General features: G+C 31.6%; 2 protein-coding genes across 10 annotated transcripts; both read right to left on the reverse strand.

Moving 5' to 3' along the window:
- Positions 1–11,482: 11,482 nt before the first annotated feature.
- Positions 11,483–15,949, reverse strand: LOC108449941 (GPI-anchored wall transfer protein 1-like). Of its 9 annotated transcripts, none has more exons than XR_008282560.1 (14): positions 15,603–15,949; positions 15,471–15,520; positions 15,262–15,361; positions 15,098–15,161; positions 14,956–15,001; positions 14,460–14,545; positions 14,296–14,369; positions 14,117–14,180; positions 13,826–13,915; positions 13,076–13,125; positions 12,340–12,391; positions 12,207–12,251; positions 11,815–11,892; positions 11,650–11,704 (listed from the first exon to the last, which is right to left on the reverse strand). XR_008282560.1 is itself a non-coding variant. In XM_017747332.2 (11 exons), exons 1-11 carry the CDS (start codon positions 15,716–15,718, stop codon positions 11,618–11,620), a joined length of 864 nt encoding a protein of 287 aa, XP_017602821.1. In that variant the 5' UTR covers positions 15,719–15,937; the 3' UTR covers positions 11,483–11,617. The 9 variants fall into 9 exon arrangements, 2 of the variants coding, with proteins under 2 accessions (XP_017602821.1, XP_017602822.1); XR_008282557.1 differs by having other exon boundaries at positions 14,108–14,180; XR_008282558.1 differs by having other exon boundaries at positions 11,659–11,704; positions 12,160–12,251; positions 14,108–14,180.
- Positions 15,950–17,823: 1,874 nt separating this feature from the next.
- LOC108451729 (receptor-like protein EIX2) lies at positions 17,824–24,757 on the reverse strand. The gene is made up of 5 exons (XM_053027634.1): positions 24,427–24,757; positions 22,872–24,318; positions 18,886–19,112; positions 18,366–18,617; positions 17,824–18,275 (listed from the first exon to the last, which is right to left on the reverse strand). The coding sequence occupies exons 1-5, from the start codon at positions 24,755–24,757 to the stop codon at positions 17,824–17,826; spliced, it is 2,709 nt and encodes a 902-aa protein (XP_052883594.1).
- Between the last annotated feature and the right edge of the window lie 631 nt (positions 24,758–25,388).

Here is a 25,388-nt window from a genome sequence, read left to right on the forward strand (position 1 = left end):
CTATGTTATTCGGCTATAATTGTCATGGTAGAATTTTTTTATTTGTAAATTTGTTAATCATTAGCTCAAGAGCATCAAGGACAAAAGTCGGAAAAAGGGAAGGCAAAACTAAGCGAATAGCCGTAGAATTATAGTCGTCGACAACTCTTAAGGTAAGTTTCTAGCATATAAGTTTAGTTATAGTGAAGAATGATATGGAATACGGGTAAAGATGGGACTATGAATTGGTGTAATTACCTATAGTAAAATGATAAGGAATAAGTTACTTCTATGAGCCTTAGCCGATTGGTTATTAGAAAAGTGATATTTAAATTATGATTTGTATGTGATAATAAGAAGTACTTATAAATGATGATATGTTTTAAACTCAAATGGTAAGTTCTTAAGTGTTTGGATTTGGAAATTTAAGAGCAAATTGTAATAATCTGCTTAGGACAGCAGCAGTAGCGTGAATTTTGAAAATCACCATAAATTGTTGGAGTGGAATTAGAGACTGAATAAAACATGTAATCAAAGCTCAATGAGTCTAGTTTCTTATAAAATAAACAGTGCAAGCAAAGGAATTTCCTATAGAGAGATATTTAAAGTTGTATGTGGCAGTGTTAGAATGAATCTGAAATCCCTTGTTCTATTTTTAGAAAATCATTATAAATAGTACAAAAATTGTTATAAGATACAATCTATATTCTTAGACTCCTTAATGAGTCTAGTTTCAAATGAAATAAACAAGAACATATTTTGAAATCTGTACAATGAGAAATTTGATTCGTAGTGAAGAGTGGTCAGTATAGTCAAACAGTGAAATAGGGGAAAAATTTAAGAAAATTCTGGTTTTAATTGGCCAAACCAAAAATCCTGAAAATTTTATGGATAGAAGATATATGAGTCTATTTTCGGGAAAATTTACGGCACTTCATTTGGAGTTTCGTAGCTCTAGTTACAAATAATTTAATGATTATTGCTCAAGAAAATAGCTTGTGGTGAATCTGTGATTTTGTTGTAAACATTGATGAAACTAATTGAGTTGCTTATGAGCTATTGCTGAATTGATGTACAAGATAAATATATAGGTGGTGAGGCCAAAATGGCTAAAATTTAAATGTGTGCAAGTTATCCAAATGGCTATTTTATAAACGTAAGCAATGTATATGTAATATGTGTTGATAGTTTTATAAATTGAAGGTGTAGTGACTTATATGTTTTTTAGCCGAATGGTTGTCATGAGAAGAATGTAAGTCATGTGTGTATTTTCTTATTTAGTTGGAAGTTTATTGAAAGGGATATATATATATATAAATATAAATATGTATTAAAGTCGAATGATATTATGACATGAAGTTAAGGTACATGTTATATGCTTATATTCGAATGAGGTTAATGAATTACAATGGTGATAGTTTGTGTGAAATGTGGTAACATGTGATTAAATATACATGGAATTTGGAAAGTATCCGAGTTAAGACTCGCTGACTATGTGATGTGGACAAATGGCTCTTGTGAAATGAGACTAGCTATATTGAGATACGAATAAGTTCGAATGAAGTGATACCTTATTAATGTGTTTCCGTGTTGGAAAAATCGAAGGTTTGTGAATTGATGTGTATACAACTTTGTGAATTAACTATGATGATATATCTGGGCTTAAAGTCCCGCAGGCTTGGTACTGGTAACTGGATTCGGATTTTTTTTAAACCTAGCAGGCTATGGCTAAGTGCCTTGAATTATTTCAAACCGAAGACCATTTGTATATCTTTAAGATAAGGATTTAATTAGTTTCACAAAAATTTACTAATTTGAGTTGTTTTCAGCAGGATGTGCAAATACAAGGTATGGATTGCGTTTGGTCAATTATGTATATGTGATAAGGAATATGTTTGGTCCTTTATATACGTATACGAAACTTTAATACTTGTCATGATTTGATTATTTGAAATATTAATGTGAATATGAACTAAAGAACTAAGCTCTTATACATATATACATTTATGTATGTGCACGAAATGAGTGCATATGATTAAGTGGTTAGAGGTATTGAAAGATTGAATTGGTAGTTGGTAACTATGGAAACGGTAAGCGTACAAAGGTTAAGTATATGGTATGTGATACTTACTTGCTATGTGAACTCGATTTCGTTTGTATTACAAATGTACTTGGGGAATCACTTATGAGATGGTTATAAGTTATATTCAACGAGTATTGACTCTATCAAATTGTTTACGTAAGATGAAAACATGAATATGTGCTTTCAAATATGGAAACCGAATGTGATTATAGTGATATGTTTTAGTTCGACTGATTAAACTAAAAGTAGCATTGATGTTTTTAAATGCGAAGGGGTATATACTCTTAAATTGGGATGAAATAGATGAATTACATGTGCATACATAGGGTTTAATCTATTTGACCGAATGGTGATATATCTTGACATTTCAAAACGTGATTTGTGTAAGGCCTAATCTTAGCGACTTAGAAATAAATCAACAATTACGAATGTTCACACATTAAGTTGGCGGTATGTATTATGTACTTGTGTAGGCTTATTAAGCCCACCGAGACTTCACTTGGATTTTGTGTAAGTTATAAATCTATTTAATCCAAAAAAGTTAATTGTTTTACTTAAGACTTACTAAGCCTTGAAAGCTTACTCTTTGTTACGTTTCTCTGCTTTTATAGATTATCAAATTTGGCCTTTGCTCGGGGATCGTCAACAACTCGTCACACTATCACTATCCACTGTTTGGTACTGCTATGTTTTGGATTATTTTATGGCATGTATAGAATAGACTAGTAGTGGAATAATATTCTGGTTAATGTATATAAGCCATGCGAAAATGGCATCTTTTGAATGTATACTTATAGAAGTTTAATTTTATCCCTGGCTGTATTTAGCATTTATCTAAATGAATGATCTTTATTTCAAGAAAAAGTTTAAAATTTTACTGTTCTAACATGAGTTACAAGTCTGGTAATACCCCTTCCCTATTCCGGCAACGGTTACGGGATAGGGGTGTTACATGTTATTTGGTATCAGAGCTACAGTTTAGTCGATTCTAGGACTAATGTAGCACGTGTGAGTCTAGTTATACATGTCATATAATGATAAAATGATAGTGTGATGATTTCTGACAGATAAAATGTATTTTTCGTATTGTAATGAATCTCTATCCCTATCGAGCTGTAACAAGCATGATGGCTGGTAATGTGTTTCAGACTCAAAGTTCAACAGGCTTGTGCTAGTGACGAGTTCAGGTTATACCTAGTGGGCTGAATGTTGGAAAACTATTAAAGAGACTAGAACTATGAAGCTTATGCTATACGGTATCTGAATTCGTTCACTAAATTAAGTTTGTTCAGGTATGTGAGTGTTATTTACGAAATGCGTATGGGAAATGGTGGTATATCTATGTGTTCAGTTTCAATAGAAATTTATATTCATAGAAGTGTATGTGGCACCCATGTGATTCGATCATTGAAATTATAGAAATTAAGTTGGATAGTGAAACAAAAATGTGATCTTTGTATGTGGCTATTGAACCGAAATTTGAATGGTTGATAAGCATGTAGTGCTTGTATTCAAGTAATGTAAATGATATACTAATGTGTTATGTTATATATATATATGTGTGTGCATTAGAATTGAGAGTTATATCCGGGCTAAGTCCCAAAGAGCATTCGTGCTGGTGTTATATCCGGGCTAAGTCCCGAAGAGCATTCGTGCTAGTGTTATATTCGGCTAAGTCCCGAAGAGCATTCGTGCTGGTGTTACATTCGGGCTAAGTCCTGAAGGGCATTCGTGTCGGTGATGTGTAATCAGGCCTTCATGCCTAGCAGGCTTTTGTGCTAGTGATGTGTATTCGGGCCTTCGTTCCTAGCAAGCTTCGTGCCAGTGATGTGTATTTGGGTCTTCGTGCCTAGCAGGCTTAATGCTGGTGATTCAAGCAAAGTTTAAGTGTTCATTACTATATGAATTCAAAGTTAAATGAAAGGACACGTTTAAAGTGTACTTATATGATGTTTTATAGACTTGGTTAAGTTATTTCAATGTGTAATAACGAATGAATATAGGTACTATGTGTGCGAATGAATTGAGGCACTGTGTGTGCGAATTCTTTAACCGAGCACTATGTGTACGAGATCGGTCAGTGGGCACTGCGTGTGCGAATTCTTTGACCGAGCACTATGTGTGCGAGATCGGTCAGTGGGCATTGTGTGTGCGAATTCTTTAACTGAGCACTATGTGTGCGAGATCGGTCAGTGGGCACTGTGTGTGCGGATTTCATTTCATGTAAGATCTTGTCTAGGACGACGGCATTGATTTGTGATAGTGTGTAAGACCATGTTTAGTACACTGGCATCACTTGTGTTAAGCTTTATGCCTATTCGACTATATACGGGTAACTTTAAATATGATTGGATGTATTGAATGAACTAAATGTTCAGGTACGTGGAAGTTGATCTTCTTTTGGAAATAAGTTAAGTTGAATATTTAGATATGATAATGTTATAAAGGATATTCATTAGGATGTTTAAGAACATGTATACTTTCGGCCATGTTACGGCTTATATATATATATATATATGAATGAAAATGTGGGTTATGAATATCTGAGTTGATGTTATGTATTTGTTTTAAAACAATAGGACGTTATCCTAACGTAGTCGCTAGTAAGATTTTCAGGGACGAAAATCCCTAAATAGGGGGAGAGTTGTGACATCCCTAATTTGACCCTAGTCGAGATGTGGTTTTGGGACCACAAAATTGAGTTATAAAATTTATTAAATATTAAAATTCATATCTAATATGTGTGATAGTGCATGTGTGAAATTTTGATACTTAAATTCCGTTAGTTGAATGTGAATTTTAGTCAAAGGGCTTATGTGAGAAACAAAAAAAAAAGTGATGAATTAATTTGAAGACTAATTAGTGCATGATTCTCAAAATGGGGACTTGCATGTCAAATACTATAACGGCCTAATTTTCAGTGGTGTCGGAAATGGTGATTTGAGATCACTAAATTCGACAAATAAGATTGAACAAGATAGTAATTTAATATTTATGAGTCAAGTAAGAATTTAGAAGAATTTGTGAAATGGTGAAATTAGTGAATTAAAAGAATTTATTAGGTCAAACGGGTCAAAAATGAGGTATCGAGACCTCAAAGTTGAAAATCGAGCTATAAATATTTTTATAAATATTTATGGAGTGTCATTGAGTTAGTATTAAAGTTTCGTTAGAAAATTTTAACGCTTGGATGGCTAATTAATTGAAAAGGATTAAATTGAAAATAGCACAAAATTTGTTAAATTGTGAGTAAATAGCTTAAGTATTTAAAAGATGGATTTAAAGAGCAATTAGACCCAAAGGTTAATGGCTGGACGGTTTGGGTATGAAATAAGCAAGAAAACAATGTGAACAAGGGCAAAATTGGAAATAGATAAAAGTTAATAGTTAAATAATGATGTAATTGAAAAATCTAGACATTTTCTTCATAATTTCTCAGCCAAAACGCCATAGAAGGTCTGGAGAAAGCTGGTTTTCATATTTTTACATCATGTGAGTCTAATTCTTGCTTTTTCTTGATAATTTTATGTTTTTATGACTTTTACAATTAGGTCCACTTGTAGAATTCATTAGTTTTGATTTTATGGGTGAAATTGGAAGTTACCCTGGATGGATAAGGGAATTTTATGATGAATTATTATGAAATTTAAGTTCTAATTTCATATTAAGGTGGTTTTATTAAGTGATTTTGATAGGAAATGATATTTAGGACCTAATTGTGAAAAAGTTGTGAATTGAAGGTTGCTGTTGAAATTCAGAATATAAAAGGTTTTGAAATAGTTTATAATGATAAAATAAAGTGTTAATTGAGAAAAATTAGTTCAATTGATGGGTGAATTGAGTAGGGACTAAATTGTGAAAACTGTAAATTTTGGGGTAAAAGTGCAATTTCGAAATTTGAACAGCATAAATTGTGAAGTGAAATAGAAATCAAATAAATGCTAATGAGTAGAAATATTTTATATTATAGATCAAGAATCCAAAGAAGAACGAGGAAAAGAAAAAGTTGCGAATAGTCCCTAAATTTCAATATCTTCTACAAATTAGCCGGTAAGTTCATATGGTTGAAATTAGATGTTTATTTGTGAATGATTGAAGTATATAATGTGTTATTATATACGAATTTGTTGTGGGATTGTGTAGATTTTGTTAATGAAAGAATAAATGTGGAAATGCAAATTAGGAAAAACGCAGGATTGAGTAATGCTCAGATTGTGACGTGTGATGAATTGATTGGATAAGACCATGGTTGTTCCATGGCAAAGTGTGAAATGTAGGTATGGTATCATCCATACTGAGTTGTGAAATGTAGGTATGGTATTATCCATACTGAGCTGTGAAATGTAGGTATGGTATTATCAAATCCATACTGAGTTAAGAAATGTAGGTATGGCATTTCCCATACCGAGTTAAAAAAAATGTAGGTATGGTATTTCAATGAGGAAAACCATACTGAGTTGTGAATCGTGGCATTGAGCAACGACGTACTCAATTTCGTAAGCCGTTTCCTAATTTGATTATAAGAAATAAAAGAGAAGTGATCCAAATGAAAGAGATTGAGTAGTTGTTACTGTTGAGCTCAACTATGTGAATTATTATAACAATGGTTGTGAATCGCAGGAAACTTTAGTAAATGTTTTGGTATTGTTTGGAAATATTATGTTTGGTAAGCATTACTTTTAACCTATAAACTTACTAAGCTTCAATAAGCTTACTTGTGTGTGTTTAATATTTTTATGTAGATTGACTTGAAGTGAAGTGGGTAGATCGGATCAACACAACAAAGCACACTATCCGAGATCAATTCGGTAGCTTTTGTTTTATGTTTGAAGATTTATATGGCATGTATAGAGTTTGAATGAATTGAAGTAAAGATGTTATAAACTAGTTAACAATATTTGTACTAAAATAGTTTTCGGTAAGTAGCAGTAGTTTGACTTTGAAAAATCACTAAAAATAGTAGAAATGGAATTAAATAATGAATAAATTATGGAATCGAATCTCGATGAGTCTATTCTCATATGGAAGAAGCAAAACAGGTATATGAGCTATATTTTATGAGATGTTTAAATTTTTGTGAAACAGGGCCAGAGCAATTTCTGGATCCCCTGTTCTGACTTTGGAAATTCACCATAAATTTTACAAAGATAATTAGAAGTCATACTTTATATGTACAGATTCCTTATTGAGTCTAGTTTTATTAGAGACAAACGTCATAGTCATTGAAGCTCTGTACAGAGAGATATCTGATTCGTAATACACAAAGGTCAGAGTAGTCAAACCCTGAAACAGGGAGATTTTAAATAATAAACTGTACTAATTGGCTTGACCAAAATTCTAGAAAAAATTGGTAAGTAGATATATGAGTATAAATTCATAGAAAATTTACGGATTTGGATTTCGAGTTTTATAACTCGAGATATGAATTATTTAGCAACTATGACACAGTTGGACAGCTTGTCTGGAAAGTGTGATATAAATTGTTTGAATTTGTTTAAGTGCTCAAATAAGTTTAGTAATGCCTCGTGCTCGACTCCGGCGACGGTCTCGGGTAAAGGGGGCGTTACAAATACCCCATTTTGAGAAGTAGTGGCCGGCCATAATGATTAGGGTGCATAGAAAATGAACTTAAGTAAGTATATTAATATTATATGGCCTTAGTTTATAAAGAAAAGATAAATAAAATATTTTGGGGTGAAAAAAAAAACAAAGTTTGGTTCTTTCTTCTTCTTCATTGTCGTGGAAAAGAAAGAATAAGGGAGTGAAGCTCAAATAATCGGCCATATGCATAGATCTAATTCTAAAGGTATGTAATGTGATTTTTGTCAAATTGATTATGAAATTTGGTTGTTAATGACATGTGGTAGATAACCCATGATTTTAATTCTAGATTAAGTGATCATAGGGCATTCGACCATTTAAGAGAAATGTGGAAATTTTGTTTTAAAGCTCGTAATTCATGTTTAATTGCTGAATGGAGTTTTGAATTGGTAGAATTGAGTTTTAATTTTAAGAAATAATTGATGTTTGTAAGGATTTTCAAATTTCATGTAAAGCTTACATTCGGCAATTGTTAAGGAATTTTGAATTGGTTATAAATTTCTATGTTTTAATTAGCAAATTGAATTATTGAAGGTTGAGCTAATTATATATGTATACGTTTTATATGTACATTAATTTCTTAATCTATGTTATTCGGCTATAATTGTCATGGTAAAATTTTTTTATTTGTAAATTTGTTAATCATTAGCTCAAGAGCATCAAGGACAAAAGTCGGAAAAAGGGAAGGCAAAACTAAGCGAATAGCCGTAGAATTATAGTCGTCGACAACTCTTAAGGTAAGTTTCTAGCATATAAGTTTAGTTATAATGAAGAATGATATGGAATACGGGTAAAGATGGGACTATGAATTAGTGTAATTACCTATAGTAAAATGATAAGGAATAAGTTACTAATATGAGCCTTAGCCGATTGGTTATTAGAAAAGTGATATTTAAATTACAATTTGTATGTGATAATAAGAAGTACTTATATATGATGATATGTTTTAAACTCAAATGATAAGTTCTTAAGTGTTTGGACTTGGAAATTTAAGAGCAAATTGTAATAATCTGCTTAGGACAGCAGCAGTAGTGTGATTTTTGAAAATCACCATAAATTGTTGGAGTGGAATTAGAGACTGAATAAAACATGTAATCAAAGCTCAATGAGTCTAGTTTCTTATAAAATAAACAGTGCAAGCAAAGGAATTTTCTACAGAGAGATATTTAAAGTTGTGTGTGATAGTGTCAAAATGAATCTGAAATCCCCTATTCTATTTTTAGAAAATCATTATAAATAGTAAAAAAATTGTTATAAGATAAAATTTATATTCTTAGACTCCTTAATGAGTCTAGTTTCAAATGAAATAAACAAGAACATATTTTGAAATCTGTACAATGAGAAATTTGATTCGTAGTGAAGAGTGGTCAGTATAGTCAAACAGTGAAATAGGGGAAATTTAAGACAATTCTGGTTTTGATTGGCCAAACCAAAAATCCTGAAAATTTTATGGATAGAAGATATATGAGTATATTTTTGGGGAAAATTTATGGCACTTCATTTGGAGTTTCGTAGCTCTAGTTACAAATAATTTAATGATTATTGCTCAAGAAAACAGCTTGTGGTGAATCTGTGATTTTGTTGTAAACATTGATGAAACTAATTGAGTTGCTTATAAGCTATTGCTGAATTGATGTACAAGATAAATATATAGGTGGTGAGGCCAAAATGGCTAAAATTTAAATGTGTGCAAGTTATCTGAATGGCTATTTTATAAACGTAAGCAATGTATATGTAATATGTGTTGATAGTTTTATAAATTGAAGGTGTAGTGACTTATATGTTTTTTAGCCGAATGGTTGTCATGAGAAGAATGTAAGTCATGTGTGTATTTTCTTATTTAGTTGGAAGTTTATTGAAAGGGATATATATATATATATATATAAATATGTATTCAAGTCGAATGATATTATGACATGAAGTTAAGGTACATGCTATATGCTTATATTCGAATGAGGTTAATGAATTACAATGGTGATAGTTTGTGTGAAATGTGGTAACATGTGATTAAATATACATGGAATTTGGAAAGTATCCGGTTAAGACTCACGACTATGTGATGTGGCGAATGGCTCTTGTGAAATGAGACTAGCTATATTGAGATACTGAATAAGTTCGAATGAAGTGATACCTTATTAATGTGTTTCCGTGTTGGAAAAATCGAAGGTATGTGAATTGATGTGTATACAACTTTGTGAATTAACTATGATGATATATCCGGGCTTAAAGTCCCGCAGGCTTGGTGCTGATAACTGGATTCGGATTTTTTTTTAAACCTAGCAGGCTATGGCTAAGTGCCTTGAATTATTTCAAACCGAAGACCATTTGTATATCTTTAAGATAAGGATTTAATTAGTTTCATAAAAATTTACTAATTTGAGTTGTTTTTGGCAGGACGTGCAAATACAAGGTATGGATTATTTCGTCATTTATGTATATGTGATAAGGAATATGTTTGGTCCTTTATATACGATACTAAACTTTAATACTTGTCATGATTTGATTATTTGAAATATTAATGTGAATATGAACTAAAGAACTAAGCTCCTAAATACATATATACATTTATGTATGTGCACGAAATGAGTGCATATGATTAAGTGGTTAGAGGTATTGAAAGATTGAATTGGTAGTTGGTAACTATGGAAACGGTAAGTGTACAAAGGTTAAGTATATGGTAAGTGATACTTACTTGCTATGTGAACTCGATTTCGTTTGTATTACAAATGTACTTGGGGAATCACTTATGAGATGGTTATAAGTTATATTCAACGAGTATTGACTCTATCAAATTGTTTACGTAAGATGAAAACATGAATATGTGCTTCCAAATATGGAAACCGAATGTGATTATAGTGATATGTTTTAGTTCGACTGATTAAACTAAAAGTAGCATTGATGTTTTTAAATGCGAAGGGGTATATACTCTTAAATTGGGATGAAATAGATGAATTACATGTGCGTACATAGGGTTTAATCTATTTGACCGAATGGTGATATATCTTGACATTTCAAACCGTGATTTGTGTAAGGCCTAATCTTAAGCGACTTAGAAATAAATCATCAATTACAGATGTTCAGCACATTAAGTTGGCTAGGTATGTATTATGTACTTGTGTAGGCTTATTAAGCCCATCGAGACTTCACTTGGATTTTGTGTAAGTTATAAATCTATTTAATCCAGCAAAGTTAATTGTTTTACTTAAGACTTACTAAGCCTTGAAAGCTTACTCTGTTACGTTTCTGCTTTTATAGATTATCAAATTTGGCCTTTGCTTGGGGATCGTCAACAACTCGTCACACTATCACTATCCACTGTTTGGTAATGCTATGTTTTGGATTATTTTATGGCATGTATAGAATAGAGTAGTTGTGGAATAATATTCTGGTTAATGTATATAAGCCATGCGAAAATGGCATCTTTTGAATGTGTACTTATAGAAATTTAATTTTATCCCTGGTTGTGTTTAGCATTTATCTAAATGAATGATCTTTATTTCAAGAAAAAGTTTAAAATTTTACTGTTCTAGCATGAGTTACAAGTCTGGTAATACCCCTTCCCTATTCCGACAACAGTTACGGGATAGGGGTGTTACACTTTTCCCAAAACGCCGTTAAAGTTCATGAAATTTTAAAAATAAAATAAAAATATTAAAAATTAAAATTTATTATCAAAATATTGAGAAGAATAATGTCCATGATTTAAATATAAAAATTTTCTATTAAAATTCATTATCAAATTAAAATTAAAATAAAAATATAGAATCAAAACTAAAATAAATAATAAAAATTAGATTAAATATAAATATAGAATCAAAATAATAAAGCACCAAACTTGTATACTGCCCACCATTATAAGTCACTAAAAGCAAGAAAAACAAAATGACTTAATTTATGGAATTCACGAATGTTAACATCAGACATGAGTTTAAAACTTTGCCTTCGGAAGGATGTTCAAAACCAGAATCCACAATAGATCGAAGCAGCTCCGGTTTCAGCAGCAAGTTTCTGAATCCCAAACTGTGAATTCCAACATACCCCCTACACCACATAAAAAAGAACATTGCTTTACACTAAAACTAGCAGATTATATTAGAACATTGTTTACCTTAAAAACATGTATAAATTAGAATCAACTAAGGCTAAAATACCTGAGGAAGTGCTTTGACACAGCTGGGATAAGTATAAAGCACTGATGCCATCTCCTTCCTATCCTGGATAAATGTGTTCTGCCATGCCATCAAATACAAGATCAGAGACTAAAACAAAACACTAAAAAGTTTATCAAAATTTTGCAATTAAAAACACTATGTCAAACTAAGTTTAATAGCTCTACCAAAATACATCTTAGAAGGAAAGGACACTTTGCTCACGAAATGTCTTTGTTTTTCACTCAAACTAGTAGTTGACAAGCACATATAATCATAGAACCAGTACCATCCAATCCTCTTCTTAAATGAAATAAAAAGAAATTGAGGATGTTTGGTGCAATTAACTCAAGAAATTTCAAAAAGAGAGGAAGAAGAAGAAGAAATTGCAAAACATGTAGATTTTGAGCCACCACCCAAGTAACATAAGCCAGGTTGCACTGCAAAAAATTGCATAGCACGGTTTAGTGAATCATGATTGTGAATTCCAAGATAGTTTTATAAATTAGTAAATATATGATATCCTACCATTCTACGTGAAATTCTTTCAACATATCAGTCTATAAGCAACGTTAAAATCCTGCGACAAGAAAAGGTAACAAAAATCAGGTCACTCTTCATGCAATCAAATTTTTAGGAATGAACACAACCAATTTTGGCAACAAAAACGACATGAGAGTTATATATACCAAAACATAATAGTAAGAAGGCAGATTCTGATTCGTGTTTCATGCTTGCTTCGCTACTTGGTAGTATGATTTTCAAAGAAGAGATAGTAGCTGACCTGAACACCAACAAGATACATACCCCCAGTATCCTGGGTACGATAACAAGTAATCACTTGACAAAAGCTTGTATCAAGATGACATGATGAGAAGAGTTACTAATAAAAAGGGACTGCATGGACCATAACACCATTTTACTCTTTTTAGATGAAAAAGAACAATTAGTAGCCTATTATTCCGTAGAAAGAAGACAAATCTCCAATGGAAGAAATGGTCCTAAAAATTAATATAGAAATTCTTTTCCTCTTATCATTTTCAATTTCCTTCTTATCAATACAAGCTGTTTTTCAGCTAGATGAGACTTGAATCGAAGATTGACATCAAAATGCAAAGAATACAGTTTTTTTCTCAGGGGATCTCAAGAATCTTACAGACAACATATCCAAGAATAAAGCTGTAGGTGCAAAAAAATAAAAACACTATGATAAAGCATACACCAATGGGATGGGAAATTAGGTACAGTCCTAAGTTGTCCTTACCAAATAAGCTAAAAATTCCCTCCTTGTTTCTGCTTATGACATTCGTACCCCTTTCATTAGAAAGAAGATAAACATTTAGCCCATTAGTCAACCAACTTTGGTACCCTAAGAGTTAGAAAGTCAACTTACAATATAGGACCAATCAAAAAGCAAATACCAGAATATAAAAACAAGCTTCATAAATATGAAGGTATACCAACTAAAATTACTGAACCAAGAATTCCAGAATATTCTGCGGGAACATTTAAAATGGATGTAAGGATGGATACATTAGCAAGTGTGAAAAAGAAATTCCAGCAAGTGTTTCGTGCTTGCCGTGAAGTAACTGCATTCATTAGCACAAAGGAGCCAACTCCAAGGTCTATCTAAAAAAATTATGCAAGGTTCAAAAAAATTAATATGATAAAATATTTGGGATTGATATTTTGCAGGATAAAAACATAAAAGTTTACTGAAAATACAAACAAATTCAATAAGTTTTGAGATATTGGTAGGACAAGTTCAGAAGTTTTCAAAGTGAATGAATGTAGACATCCACTTCTCATAAATAATAATCTTTCTGAAAGGATGTAAAGACCCCTTATGAGAACAATAATAACAAAAATATTATGTACGAGGGTATAGGATTAAATGTTAACATGGGTTTTACCTCTAAAAAGCTGTAAATTTACCTACTTAAATTATTAGCAAAAAGAAATAATATGCATGAAGATGAAAAGAAAAATATTAACGACCTTGATAATATCTTACCAAGCTAGTCATGTAAGTCTCTGTCTTAGCATATTCTCTAGGATATATTCTGAAGTCAACAGCCAAGATACACAAGCATGTGATGAACATCTGCAAAAGTTTCCCACTGAAAATTTATTACAAATTAAACAATGTACCAACAGCCAAGATACACAAGTGACAAAGAATATTAATAAATTCCCACTGAAAATCTATCACAAATTCAAAAAGGTACATTAAGCAAAGATAGTAATTTCAAAAGAAACCAATTTGCATAATATACAAGCAGGTAAGACACTATACCGTAACAACCTTATAAGATGATATGCTTGCCCTTGAAGCATTAGGTCCTTCCATGTAAGGCAAAGAGTAAGTTCTGCATTAGAAGGCTTTGAGTTAATATACTTTTACATCAACAACACAGTTCTCTATAGAATAATGAGTAATGATTGAAGAAATAACGCATATATGAAACTTTCATCAAGTTCTACCTTTTGACTGCAGTAAAGAAGATCAGCAAGAACAATAACCCAATTATGCATATGTATACCCACTCCGCTAGAACCTATTACACCAATAACTCTTTTATCAAACAACAAAATTCAAATTTGGGGATTCCAACAAAATCTTTAGAATGCGAACTGGGAGTACTTACAGTGAAAATTAAGAGTGTGGGTAGAACAATGAAGACATAATCCAAAGCTACTGAGGTTAGGTAAGACTTTAAACTCCTACAAGTATCTGCTCAAATAGATTCAATGATAAGCACTCATGAATTCTACAAAGCCATATAAATTTTGAATTTCTGATCTTTATTGTTTTATTAAAGGTGAAAATATGTCAACAATTGCTATAATTTTGCAAAGTTTAAGATTTAGGGTGTGTTTGACAAACCATTAAACTTTTTTTAATTTTATTATAGGGTTTACTAATTTCGCAAACAATTTTCTAATATAAATTTAGTTCTTAAAAAATTCAAAACTTGATATTTCAGCTTATCAAACAACACCTTACTCTTGCACTTAAAAGTTAAAAAATACTTTTCTCAAAAAAGGAAAAATACTTAATATTTGGCCTTGATTAAAACATTTAAGAACAAAGTTTCTACAATAAATCATTTCAATTAGAGACAAAGAAATCGATAACTTTACCATTCACTATCTGAGAGCAGAAAGTGTGCCGCAAAAGCATTAGAAGCTGAATATAAAATTGAAAAGAAATTTTAAAAAATAACACACATTTATTTGAGAGATAAAACAAATTAAAATGAAATTGAAGTGTCCATAAACTTACAGCTACATTATTCAAAAGAGCGGAGACTTCAAGCATGGAAGATCCAAGCAAATTGCTCACGAATCTGTAGGTTATAGTATTTTAATCAATAGGATTTGCAATTAGAAGATTAAATTTAAAAAATTGGGAAATTTGAGAAGAAAAAGAAAAAGAGATTAACTAACTGTTCTCTGAGGTGCTTGTTGGGATTCAAAGATCTTGGGAAGGAATCCATTGACGAAGAGTTTGAAAACACAGTTGTGAATTTATTACAGAAGATTAGAGCTAAGCAAGTAAAACAGGAAAAAAATAGAGAAACTAGAATCAAGTTTCTATAATCTAAACACAAAAAAATTTAAAAAGAAATTGCAGAAGCGAGCGTAAATTCTCCCACCTTTTAGCGAAACACCATTTTTCTCCTTGAATGGGTCAAAAGCCGAATACCTAAAAGCCAAAGGATAATTAAAAATCTTCAATTTAAAAGCATTTTTAAACTTAAAGAAGGAAATGGATTTATTGTTCAGACTCTGAGATATCTATTTTGTTTAATTTTGTTGTGGAGGGAGATGAACGTGTAGCCGAATAGCAGAAGCCCAATAGACACAACCCCACCTTCAACGCTGCCGTCTGGTTCATTGCCATCTCTTCTATCTCAGAGTATAACTAGAAACCAAATCAAGACTGAAGCAATTTGATGCCAAATCAAGACTGCCATCTCAGTTTCTTGATTGAAAAGAGCAATGGAGGTGTGAGATTGGGGGGTGTTTTGAGGATACTAAAGGAAAAAATTAGGCGTTTCAGAGGGAGAAAATGTAGGGATAAAACCGCGCATTTTTTAAGTGAAATAATTTTTGTGGCGTTTTTATAAAAAACGTCGTTATTGTTAAATTTTACGGTGTTTTTATAAAAATATTATAAAAATTATTTTATTTTAAATAAAACGACTCTGTTTTGTTATGCTAAATATATTGTTAAATTATTTCTCTATTAAAATTATTATTTAAGTAATTTTATAAAATATTTTTATTACTATTTTTTATAAATTGGTTTTATAAATAAAAAATTAAGTATTCGAAAATAAATATCGTATATTTTACTAAGAAAACAAATAATTAAATGGTTGTAATTAATTATTAAGTTAGAATTATCCAATGTAAACAATCAATCTCTTACATATCAAATTTCTATTAAAGATTGAGACGTTAATCATAATTTTATATTATTCTTTTCGATCTAATCTCCATTTCATTAGAGATATTTCTTCCTAACTAAAATATAACTATTTTGCTAGATGTTCGTGTGGAATGATTTTAGTTTTTGTATTTTATTTTTATTTGTTATAATTGGTCCTATCCAAAATAGATAGTTACCTATCCATATCAATCATTATTTTTTATTTATTTATCAATGTTTTTAAATCTAATATTTAAATATATCAAATGGTTTAGATTAATATATCAAATGCTTTTTATTTATTTTAATGTTTTTATTTTTTATCAATAATTATTTTACTTTACTTAATTCAAAACATCCATTGTTTGAATCGAGTTTTAAATAAAATTAATTGTAATTTTATAATTTATATCAATTTGAGTGCAATAATTGTTTGTCTATATAAATTAAATAATAAAAATATTTTTAGTTGAATCATATAAATGGAAAGAAAAATTTATAATTATAGTTATTTTTTATAAAGTTGGTGTTATGGGTTAATCAAGTATATTAATTCAGTTGTGAAATTATTAACTTACCCTCTCACATATAAATTAAGTTATAAGAATGTATTTTATATTTATATATATATATATAATAAAAACTCAAACACAATTAACTTTATGATTATAACCAAAATAACAATTAATTTTATATAAACTTTTAATAAATATATGAATTAAATAATATGTTTTCGCATAGGAGTGTTAAATCTTAAAAAGAAAAAGTAGTTCTCTTAACATACTTTAACAAAATAAATACTAAACCACTTAATCAGAAAAGTTAAAATATGAGATAAGTATTTGTACTTTTCAGTAAAATTAAAGTTTAGTCATTATATTTCTATTCTTAAGAATTTAATTCTTCTATGTTTCAAATTTTTGAATTTTAGTTTATTTGTTAAAATTACTTTTTATTATTAAATTCGTTAGGGATTTAGGATGTCGAATTTGGGAATTGGTGATAATACTTTAGGGATTTAGGATGAGGAAGAAGGGAAAATAGAACTGGGGAAAAACGGGGAAAATGTTAAGTGTATCAGGTGTGGGTAAAAAATAAGACAGCTAAACGACGAAGTTTTGAACAAAATAATTTAACATTAGCAGCGTTTACCTAGCGCCACTAAAAATGCACCTATTGCGGCGTTTAGGGTTTTAAGGATTATAGTTTAGTGTTTAGGGCTTGTTAGGGTTTAGGGGTTTACTATTTTAGAGGTTATAGATTAGTGTTTTATGTTTTTTTGGGGTTTAGGATTTTAGGAGTTACATGACTTTTAGTGACGTTTTACCAAAAGCGCCGCTGATGCTCTGTTTTTAGCGGCGTTTTAACAAAAAAACACCGCTACTGCTCTATATTTTACAATTTTTGCGGCGTTTTTTGATAAAACATAGCCAAAAACGCCGCTAAAGCCCTATTTTCCTATAGTGTAATGAGAATTGTCAACTCTTTTCTCTCAACCAACATCAGTTTTTGCTTTTGTTCTTCATCTTTCAAACAAAAGTTTTGTTGTTTTGATCTTTGGATGCTGATTTAACTTAACATTTGTCCCAAAACCTATAAGGAAGAGAATCCGAAATTCCTAAAGCAGAAATATCAAGGTAAACTATGGAAGAAATATCAACGTCAGAGTTTAGGACATCCATCTGAGTCTGAATCCAATTTGGGAAACGAGGCCCTAACTTGTAAGAGCAAAGCAATAGTTGACTCGCTTGAAAGGGAAGAATCCATCCGGAGTTGAATTTCAAAGTCAAAGAAGTGTAGGATAAATCCAACTTCTGTAAATAGCTGAAATTTAAGAAATGAGCTTCGAAAATCACATCACCACCAAAAGAATTCCTTGGAAGCCGCAAGACTTTCAGGTTGGAAAGTTGTCCAATGCTTTTGCTTATGGATCCATTTAAAAGGTTGTACCCAAGATCTAGAACCCTAAAATCTGGTAGTTTTTTAATTTTATTTAACACAGAATCGCCCCTAGCTTGATTTTTCGCTAATATAAAATGATTATCACTAAGATAAAGTTCTTGAATAGCCATCATGTTCCCGAAAGCATATGGAATTGGACATTTCTACTAGTTACTTGAGAGGTCAAGTAAAACAAGGTTGCTAGTAACAGTAAACAACCATGGATATATGGCAGAAGAAAGGAGATTATTATCAGAGAAATCGAGAGTGTTGAGAGATGTAGAAGAGTTGGTAAGGGAAACAGAAGAAGATGGGGTGCTTGGAAGGTCACAATCTCTCAGGTTTAGTTTTTGAAGCAAAGGAAGATGGTTAATGATTAAGGACCAATCATTGGCATTGCTCATATTAGTGAAACTGATATCAACCTCTTTTCAAAAGAGAAAGATGGGAAAGCCACTCAAGTTTTCCAACATTGAAAACTCTACCGTTGCCACCCAATCTAAGAGTCTCCAAATATTGAAAGATTTCCAAGTTGAGAAGAAATTTGACCTGTAAAATTAGCATTAGAGAGATCCAGTAATTTCAATTTTTTGAAGAACCAAAAAACTCTGGGATGAGACTTCAATTAAAATCATTACCGCTGAAATTTAAAGAAGTCAAATGATGTAGTTTAAGCAGTGAAGGGTTAATTGTACCTGCTACGACCAGAGATTGGTAGCTAAAATCGAGCATTTCAACGTATCCTGTAAAGCTGTTGCAATAGACGCCAACCCATAGATAGCACTCCTCACTTATCCATGAAGAACTGGCGTTGTCGCTTGAAAAACCCATAGCTTGAAGGCTGTGCTTAAATTCAAGTAGTGCTTTTCTCTCACTCTCTTTGCACGCGCTAGCATAGGTACATTTCTCTTGAAAAAGAAGACTAAATATTGCAAAAAATTAAACAAGTTTATGAGACCTCATACTTGACATCGTAATCATGAAATATGAAGCAAGAGCAAATGAAATAGTATTTTGATTATTTTAATTCTGAATGCTAATAGCTGAGGAAAGCCCTCTTTATTAACACCCAACTTGAATGGTAATGGTAGCAAATCAATTATGGGTGTTTAAAATACCTTGTAATTGTTGAGTCAAATTACTCTTTTGACTGTTAGAGTTAATTAAAGATTAGAGTTTTGTAGCAATCTGCTCGAAATTTCGGTATGGAAACTTAACAGAATGTAATGAGTTTATTTTTTAGGGAATTATAACCCCTGACATCAAACAAATTCATGTTCAAAACATGCTGTCTGGGATTTTCAGGTTACGATGTCTGAAAATTATCCGAGAGTCTCAGGCACACAGTTAGGGTTGAGAATGGTGGAGGAGAAAATTCTTCCCGTAGTAAGCGTTTTTAGCTACAAAACGATTTCATATTTAACAAATGCTGTCCAGGATTCGTAGGTTCCAGTGTCTGAAAATTATCCTAAGATTCTCGGGTTCTAACATACACAATTAGGGTTGAAAATAGTGAGGGAGAAAAGGCATACCGTAGGGGGCTTTTTTAGCTATCAAATGGTTTGGTGTTTAACACATGCTGCCTCAAGATTGCCGGGATAAAATTGTATGCGGAAGATTTTCCCCGACACCGTTACCTATATAGAAGGGAGTTTCCATCCCTCTACTCCATCATCTTTCTCACCCACAGTCTCCTTTAAATTGTTTTTTTTCTTTTTCTTTCATGTTGAAATTTCTTGGTTTAAAGATTTTTCTCTTTCTCTTTGAGGGAGACAGAATCATAGTTTTAAGTTCTGTTTGGGTTCATGGTGATGACGTGGAGCTTGGGACTTACAAATTTCATCTACCATGTGAGGATGGGGCCATCACCTGAGAAGTCGAGACCGCATTGTAGCTCAAGGCCCTTGTTGGCAGTGATTATATGGTTCCGGGTTGAAGTGTAACTAGGGTTTTAAATTTACAAAGGTTATGTTGTCAAGGGATGGAGCATAAATGGGCCTCTAAATGGCAGTGGTTATGCGGGCATGACAGCAAGTTTTTCCTCATTAGAGAAGGATGTTTTATAAAACCCATATAGAAGTTTAAAGCAAGAAACACAAGGGCCTTCCAGTATAATAACATAATTCGTTTTGTCCATCTTCATCAAAGACAGTGACCTTATTACTTAAATTTGTGATAGAGTTGAGGGCAATGAAATCTCGAATGATGATGAGTTATTATGCAGTGCAGAAAAGATGAAACGTGAATCAAAATGATAGCGATTCTTTCACATTTCATCTGTTCTATATTTCACAATAACTTGTCCTTATTGGAAATCTTGTTATTGTTGGGTGTTTATGCTTTTAATTTTCTTCTCTGGTCAATCACTTTAAGACTCCAATGTGAATAATCTCTCAATAACATGTCATAGGGTGAAATTTGTTTCAATTAATTTAATCTACTCACAATGGGTCATGAATTCTTCAATAATAAGAATCAGAAAATACCTTGCAATAGATGTGTCCAATTACTTTTTTATTCATTATTATATAAATTTATTTAATAAATGTCTTTTAAATGAGAATTCTTATTTAAACATAATAGTATATAAATTATTTAAAATAAAAAATATATAAAACATAAATAATTCAAAATGGAAAAATATAAAAATCTAAATAAAAACACTGAAGACTAAAATGTGAATAATCTCTCAATAACGTGTGATAGGGTGAACTTTGCTAGGCCCACTAAACCTTTAATTGATGACTTAGACTTGCTTTCTGTTTCAATTCAATTCAATTTTCTTCTTCAGTTTCATATGAATCAGAAAATACCTTGCAATTGCAATTGATGTGTCCAATTACTTTTTGACAATAAGCACTAATTAAGGCCTGTTTTGCTTTTGTTCCAATTTCCACTTAAGCTTTACAATGTAATTTCTCAACTAAACATCATCAATTACTTAATCTAATAACTGAGCTATGCTTATCAACTATCAAAGCCTAGAATTTCAAATAAAATTCAAACTAAAACTCACCTTCCTTGAGCAATCTAGTGGACGTAAATGAAGAAAAGAACCATGAAATTTTTCTTTGTTTACCGTGAGGGAGATGAGGAAAATAAGCCTTATCTCTCTTTCCTTCCACTATACTTATTTATTATCAATTAAAATTAACTAGTTAAATTAATAAATGAAAGAAATCAATGCTCATAAAGTCACTATGCATAAGCTAATGGCACTCATGGTTGGCCACAAAGTTTATTTTAATCATGGAATATTTGCTTTTAAGGACATGATCATTTGCTAATCAATGACATGTACAAAGCTTCAATCAAATTTTTTCGTCCTACTCACCTTATAATTTAGTCATCGTACTAATTATAAAAAAAACCTTAATTTATTTAATTATTTTTTTTCCCAAGTCAGTGTCTCTATTAGTTAAATTGTTAGGTAAATTGTTAAATCTATTTTTAGGAAATGTTTAACCCATAATTGGTACTTAAACTATGCATTTTTTTTCTTATTTTGGTATTTAAACATTTTTGTTATAAGTGATACCTCAAACTATTTTTTTGTTACCCATTTTACACAAAATGTTATATCCGTTACTAAAACCAATCAATAATAATTTGCCACATCATATAAAATTTAAAAATATTTTTAATTCTTTTATTTTATAGTTTTCTTTTACATCATCATCATATATCTCTCCCACCCTCTTGAGGTTGAGATGCTAATAATTTATTTCATCGATCAGAACTAGCTTTTTCACAACTAGATCGAGATAGGAGGTTGAACCAATTGACTTGCAAACCGATACCGATTGGTTGAACCAAGCTGAAGAGACAATTGAACCAGTTATCTCTATTTTTAATTTTTTCTGAATTTTTAATAATATTTGATAGAATTGGAAGAACTGATCAAACTGAGAATTAGTGACCTAACTGTTTTGACCTCAGTTTGATTCTAAAGAAAGAAAAAATAATAAAAAGAAAATATATAAAAGAAAATAATGCTTTTTGTCTATTTTGCTACATAATGTATCACTTGTAACAAAATAAATATTTTGGTACCAAAATAGAAAAAATACATAGTTTAGGTAGTAATTTATGGGCTAAATTTTTTAAAAAAGATTTGTTGATTTAACTAACAGAGATACCAACTTACGAAAAATAAGTAGTTTAGGTACCTTATATAGCAAAAAAAAAATGTTTAGGTATCAAGATAAGAAAAAAGGTATAGTTTAGATACCAATTTATAAGTTAAGCAAAGAAATAAAGAAAATTTTCAATATTTTATGGAAACTATTGTTATAATTTTGATAAATTTTCTCCAATCAATATATTTTTCCTTTTTATTAGCAAGGAGTCTTTCTGTTTTGATAAAATTACTTTCGATAGAAAAGAAATATACAAACCAAATATAAGATAAACGTATTACAAGAAAGTCATCACAACTCTCTTCCTAATATATAGAAATTAGAAATCATCTAAAAGACAAACATGTCTTAATTTGTAAGTTTTTTATTAAGATTTTCTCACATGCAGGAAAAACCACCTTCAGTTGCAGTTCTAATCACACCTGAAAAATAATAATATACAACTTTGTTATTCAGTTAATGATATATTTCTCAACTTTGTTAAGGAGTGAAGAAAGTAAATTTATTACCTTGTTGAAAGAGCTTTGATTCTTCTCACTAACCTTGCTTTCAGCAGAACAAATGTAACATAAACCCAATCCTTTGCATTATCCAAGTATCGATAATATGAATGCCTCCATGAACGCTTGAAGAACACAACACTGCAAAACCCCCAGAAACCCACAGCAAATCCAAGTCCCATGCCAGTATAAAACCATTTCATGAACTCATCAGAATCTTCTTCGGCTCCTACTGCAGGTTTGCCAGGAGATGGTTCCACCATTGAGCAATTCGGTGAAACCGGAGGACCACAAAGTCCTCTATTATGGGAAAATGATGAAGGATCAAAGCTCTGTAGCTGAGTGCTGGTTGGAATTTTTCCAGACAAGTCATTGTAAGACAAGTCCAAGGTACTTAGAAATGTTAATTCAGACAAGCTCGTAGGGATGTTTCCTGAAAACTTGTTTCTTGACAGGTCAAGAACCTCTAGTTGTCTTATATGCCCAATCTTTTGAAGAATTTTTCCGTTAAAAAGGTTTCTTGACAAGTTCAATGCAACCAGTTCTCGAAGACTACTTAATTCTTCAGGAATCTCTCCTGTTAATTTGTTACAAGAGAGATCAATGGCTAGTAGCAACCCAAGTTGTGGATAGCTTTGCTTTGTTCCCTTCCATGTAAGCAATGCCTCATCAACATATCTAACCTGAATGATGGGTAAAGGCCCACCATACAAACCCACATTAAATACCAATTTAGGTCCAGAATCTAAGATGTGATGCTCAATCATTCGATCTAAACTGGCTTTTTTTGTCATGGAAGTGAAATTATTGAGGCATGATGGTATGGTACCAGAGATTTTATTTACAGAGAGATCCAAGATATGTAGATATTTCAATCCACAAAGTTGATGGGGAATTCTTCCCTTGAACTGGTTCCTTTGAAGGCTAAGAAAAACCAACGATGAAAGCTTCTGACCGATCCACATAGGTATTTCTCCTGATAATTCATTATCACTCAAGTCCAGGAATTTTAACTTGGCACAATTCTGTAAAGATGAAGGTAATACTCCAGAGAATTTATTACCACGTAAACTTAGCATTTCAAGAGAAATCAGAGATCCCAAGGATCTTGGAAGTGAGCCTGAGAAATTATTATCACCCAAATTCAAAGCTGTTAAAAACGGGAAACTTCCAAAACAGTCTGGAACCACTCCAGAAAATAGATTATTTGAGAGATCAAACAATGCCAGAAAACCTTCACCAGTAATATTGCAAATTGGAGAGACCGGACAAGTAAACTTGTTTTTGGAAAGGTTAATGGTCCCCATTTCCATAAAGTCTAAAGAAAAACGTGGCAATGGTCCTGAGAAATTATTAGAGCTTAGATCTAGATGGATTATGTGGACAGAGTTATTTGGAAAAGTACCGCTGATCTGATTGAAAGACATGTTTATGTACGATAATCCCTGAAATTTGTCCCAAAACCAGTAGGGAAGAAAATCCGAAATTCCTGAAGCAGAAATATCAAGGTAATCCAAAACCGGTTGGAAGTAAATTTTAGTCCGAAGCCAATCTGGGAAACGAGGCCCTAACTTGCAAGAGCAAAGCTTTATTTAACTCAGTGGAAAAGGAGGAATCCATCCGGTGTTGAATTTTAAATTCAAATAAGTGTACGATAAATCCAACTCCTGTAAATTGGTGAAATTTGAGAAATGAGCTTCGGAAATCACATCACCATCAAAACAATTCCCTGCAAGCCGCAAGACTTGCAGGATGGAAAGTTGCCCAAGGCTTTTGCTTATGGATCCATTTAGAAGATTGTACCCAAGATCTAGAACCCTTAAATCTAGTAGTTTTCCGATTTCATTCAACCCAGAATCGCCCCTAACTTGATTTTCAGCTAATATAAAAAGATTATCACTCAGATAAAGTTCTTGAATAGCCATCATGTTCCCGAGAGCATCTGGAATTGGACCTTTCAACTGGTTACTTGAGAGGTGTTAGAATTAAGTGACCCAAATTCTTATTTAAATAAAATACGATGGAAAATAAAATAAAAGTAAAATCCATATAGAACTAGACTTCTTTTATTTTATTTTAGAATAAGGTTTTTAAACCTTATTAAACTCCATCTATTTTATATTGATTAGGATAAGGTGTTTCAATCCTACTAGAATATGGCTTTGCAAGCCTATAAATAGACATAGTCTATTCCTCTTGTATTTGAGTAAAAATTTTTCGACATAGTGAATTTTCTTCTCCTCTACCCGTGGTTTTTTTCCGAAAGGGTTTCACGTAAAATTTATGTGTTCTTTATTTTATTTATTTTATTCTATTTTATTTTTCACAAATTGGTATCGAGCTTAGGGTTATTCATCTCGATCACGGTAATGGCGTCTTTGAAGTATGAAATTCGTTGTTGGATCGCAACACCGATTTGCGTTGTGGCAAATTAAGATGCAAGCGCTTCTTGCAGATGGATCTAGAGGATGCCCTGCTAGGATAGATAAGATGCCTTCGACATTAACAGATGAAGAGAAGAAGCGTAAGGATCGAAAGGCATTAACACAATTACATCGC

Source organism: Gossypium arboreum, chromosome 5 (genome assembly GCF_025698485.1).
Source record: "Gossypium arboreum isolate Shixiya-1 chromosome 5, ASM2569848v2, whole genome shotgun sequence".
Classification (NCBI taxonomy): Eukaryota; Viridiplantae; Streptophyta; class Magnoliopsida; order Malvales; family Malvaceae; genus Gossypium; species Gossypium arboreum.